Source organism: Salvelinus fontinalis, chromosome 4 (genome assembly GCF_029448725.1).
Source record: "Salvelinus fontinalis isolate EN_2023a chromosome 4, ASM2944872v1, whole genome shotgun sequence".
NCBI lineage: Eukaryota > Metazoa > Chordata > Actinopteri > Salmoniformes > Salmonidae > Salvelinus > Salvelinus fontinalis.
This window is the reverse complement of record NC_074668.1, coordinates 56,745,021-56,748,612: the sequence shown is the minus strand read 5'-3', so window position 1 is coordinate 56,748,612 and position 3,592 is coordinate 56,745,021. Positions and strand designations below refer to the sequence as shown.

The following is a 3,592-nucleotide window of genomic DNA, read 5'->3' as shown; positions in this document are numbered from 1 at the left end:
GGGGGGGTGAATTGTTATGCACGCTCAAGTTTTCAGTTGTTTTTGTCGTATTTCTTGTTTGTTTCACAATAAAAAATATTTTGCGTCTTCAAAGTGGTAGGCATGTTGTGTAAATCAAATGATACAAACCCCCCAAAAATCTATTTTAATTCCAGGTTGTAAGGCAACAAAATAGGAAGCCCCTGTACTTGATGAGGAAGCTCAGGACATAGTTTATGTATTTGGAACTTTGTACCACGGCATAAACAGAGATAATTTGACCTAAAGCACAGCTTTAATCTCACGGAAGGTGTTCAAGTTTAGCAAATAATGGTTGGCTGTAAGATGTTGGACAATGGTGAACCGGCCCTGTTCTTGCATAAGGACACTTTCAATGCCGTTCTTGTGAATTATACAATGTATTACAACATGACACATTTTTTTTGACCCTTTCTATAAAAGAAAGGGGAAGTCTGCCAGACACACTTGAGAGTTAGAAACTTGCTATGCGAGGCTACATTTTCTAAATCATGGACAAACTGTCTGTCTTTTTGTTTGTTCTTTCCTTTAACACCATTGTCAACGCAGGTAATAAGGACTATTTACTTTCTCTTACCTCAATTAATGATTGTTTTATGTTATAAAATATAAAATGTTCTTAACTCATTATAATATAACTCCTCTCCCAGGTTCAGGATCACATTCTCTGTGGGCACTTGCAACATATATAAGTGGAGAGACGCCTTTCCCTGAGTTTACGGTTGTGGTGATGTTGGATGACATTCAAGTGACTTACTATGACTCCAACATGAAACACTTCGTCTACAGGGGTCATAACACCTCAGACAAAATACATGATGACGAAGCTAAGAACGGAGATCTTGTATTTGGAGTTATGTACCACCACATGAAAGAGAGATACTTTCACCTAAAGCACCACTTGAATCTCACGGAAGGTGTTCAAGTTCAGCAAAGAATGGCTGGCTGTGAGATGTTGGACAATGGTGAACCAGCCCAGATCATGACAAAGAACACTTTCAATGCAGTTTTTGTAGATCATGCAATATATTACAACATGACACATTTTACATATGATGCTGGTAAACTACTTCAAGGATGGGGTGGGATGAGGCAAGCACAGGAAAAATTTCTTTATGAGAATGTTTTACTTCCCCTTTGCATCAGAACACTGAAGACAATCCTGAAGAGAGAGAAGAACGTTGTGATGCGTAAAGTTCCTCCCAGACTCAGGTTGATAAAGAAAGAGGTTTCTGGAGGGTTTCAGGTGAGCTGCCTGGCGTTTGGTTTCTACCCCCGCCACATCAACCTGACCCTGCTGAGAGACGGTCAGCCAGTGGCAGAACAGGAGCTGACAGGGGGGGAGGTGCTGCCTAGTGGAGATGGGACCTACCAGCTGAGGAAGAGTCTGGAGGTCAGTACTGAGGAGCTAAAGAAGAGACACGACTACACCTGTACTGCCTCTCACCTCAGTCTGGGCAACAAGCTGGATGTCAGTTGGGAGTCTGGGGCAGAGAGAGTTCACCTGTCCACCCTCTCAGTTCTACTGGTGATGCTGCTGATTGTTATTCTATTGGCCATTTTCATTTGTGTTAAAAGGAGGAGGAGTAACACTGCCTCCCAGCTGAAACTTGCCAACGTTGATGCAAACGTATCAGAGGAAATAAACCTTTCTTCAGATTCTGAGACCTAAAACATTTTTGGGACACTGATGCAACTTTGTCAATTCAGCTCAATTCACAATGAAAATATGACTGCCAGAGCAACTATCAGAGTAGACACAAAATGTACGAATGATTCTGTTATTGTCAGTCAATCTTCTCTTCCTCTCAACAACGGACTGTAAAGGATCAGTTTGGGGAGACTGTTGACAATTGTACCCTGATGAAGACAGCTTGCCTGTCGAAACGTTGGTAATTAAATATTTTTGCATCTGAGCTCCTAGAGTGTGCGGCTCTCCTTTATTTTCTAGTTTTCTACTCCGCTAGCCAGCACCTCGCCTACATAGGTGTGCGTTTCTTTTTTCTTCGAGACTGTTGACAATAACAAATATCGGGGCATTATAAGTCCAGATCTGTAATTTCTAATCATGAATATTCATTAATTTCAGAATGTACTCTATATCTGTGCTGTATTAGCTGATATCCAGTATCTTAACCAGAAGGAGAATCATGTGATCATGTGTGTGAGGTCTGTTTATTATTGGAATGACTTTACAGTGTCTCTGTTTTGTATTGTATGTAGTGTATGTTCATCATTACTGCACAATAATACATTTATTACAGACAATAAACTGTAGCCTAATCGATTAATGGATTGATTCATGCCTACATTTCCACTTCAAGTTTGGACCACAACAATAAACAGATGTTGAATATAAGATCTAGTTTAACTATTATTTTATGATGAACACTGAATGATACATCAAAAGGCTGCAAAGCCAACGTCTCCATTCCACATTTTAAATAAGTATCCTTCCATGTTACCTGCTTCCTAATGAGACCAGATAGGTTAGAACCTAGGTCTCCTGCACACCACGATACTGTGTTATCCCTATGAGCTAAATCCTACAACCCCTGACAACATTCCTAAACTTGCTGTCTTGCTGCAATTTTAGATATAAAAGAAACATCTGCATATTATCTACATTTCATTACTGACATAAAGGGCATGTGCACAAAGTCTGTGATCCAAATGGCACCCTAAACCCTATATAGTGCATTATGGGCCCTGGTTAAAAGTAGTGCATTATGTAGGGAATAGGGTGCCATTTGGGGCGTAGCCATATTTACTGGCTTTAGTCAAATACGTTTCCCAGGTCTGCAGACTCCAGTGTTTTACCATTAAAAATCCTAAAGGTAGAAAAAAAGCTTAATTGTCTTTGTCTTGGAGACTGATGCCTCATAAAGAGTAAATGCCATTTGTCAATCTGAAATGAGTCAGAGTTAGTGCTTCTACCCTTTTCCAAATCAAGTATTGTTCATTGTGAAACTTGCCTGGTTGTCGTTCATACTTCCTGAAATTGCACTGAGGCACAAAATAACCCAAAATATCCATATCTGACACACACACGGGCACACAGTCACACACACAAGCAGGGACGGACAGACTTGGAGGTCGGGGGCCCCTAGATTAGCTTTAAAACTAGCTTTAAAACTGCAACATAAAAACTAGCTTTAAAACTGCAACATTTTCTTTTAGCCTCATGACAAAATGTGTAGAATAGCATTATAAAACTGCAAAATGTCTCTGCACCATGGCAAAATGTGTTGAAATGTAGGAAGTTAGCTGATTCCTCTCCCCTCTATCTTTTGCCATTTATTTGGATCTCAATCCTGATACAATTCGGCTCTACATGTGACCTCGGTCTGACGCTCAAATCTGTTTTTTATTCTGCTCTGAAGTGTTTGTTCATGACCTGCCATTACCATGACAACCACGGTCAGAATTTGAAGGAACAGTGACAGGAAATGAGCATTGCATCTGTGTGCTACTACAGAGGCTACATCATGAATGCACAAATCTGATATGGGTCACATGTAAAACTGAGTGTGGAGAGTCAGAAAAAAATATTGGATATGGGGGGAAAAACAGA

At 40.2% G+C, this 3,592-nt stretch overlaps 1 protein-coding gene across 1 annotated transcript; it reads left to right on the top strand.

Moving 5' to 3' along the window:
• Positions 1-409: 409 nt before the first annotated feature.
• LOC129854030 (major histocompatibility complex class I-related gene protein-like) lies at positions 410-2,305 on the top strand. The gene is made up of 2 exons (XM_055920635.1): positions 410-567; positions 669-2,305. The coding sequence occupies exons 1-2, from the start codon at positions 510-512 to the stop codon at positions 1,688-1,690; spliced, it is 1,080 nt and encodes a 359-aa protein (XP_055776610.1). The 5' UTR covers positions 410-509; the 3' UTR covers positions 1,691-2,305.
• The last annotated feature ends 1,287 nt before the right edge of the window (positions 2,306-3,592 follow it).

Coding starts and splice junctions, on each gene's coding strand:
- LOC129854030 (XM_055920635.1), top strand. CDS start 510: ATGGACAAACTGTCTGTCTTTTTGTTTGTTCTTTCCTTTAACACCATT. Junction 568..668: donor TAACACCATTGTCAACGCAG/GTAATAAGGACT, acceptor CTCCTCTCCCAG/GTTCAGGATCACATTCTCTG.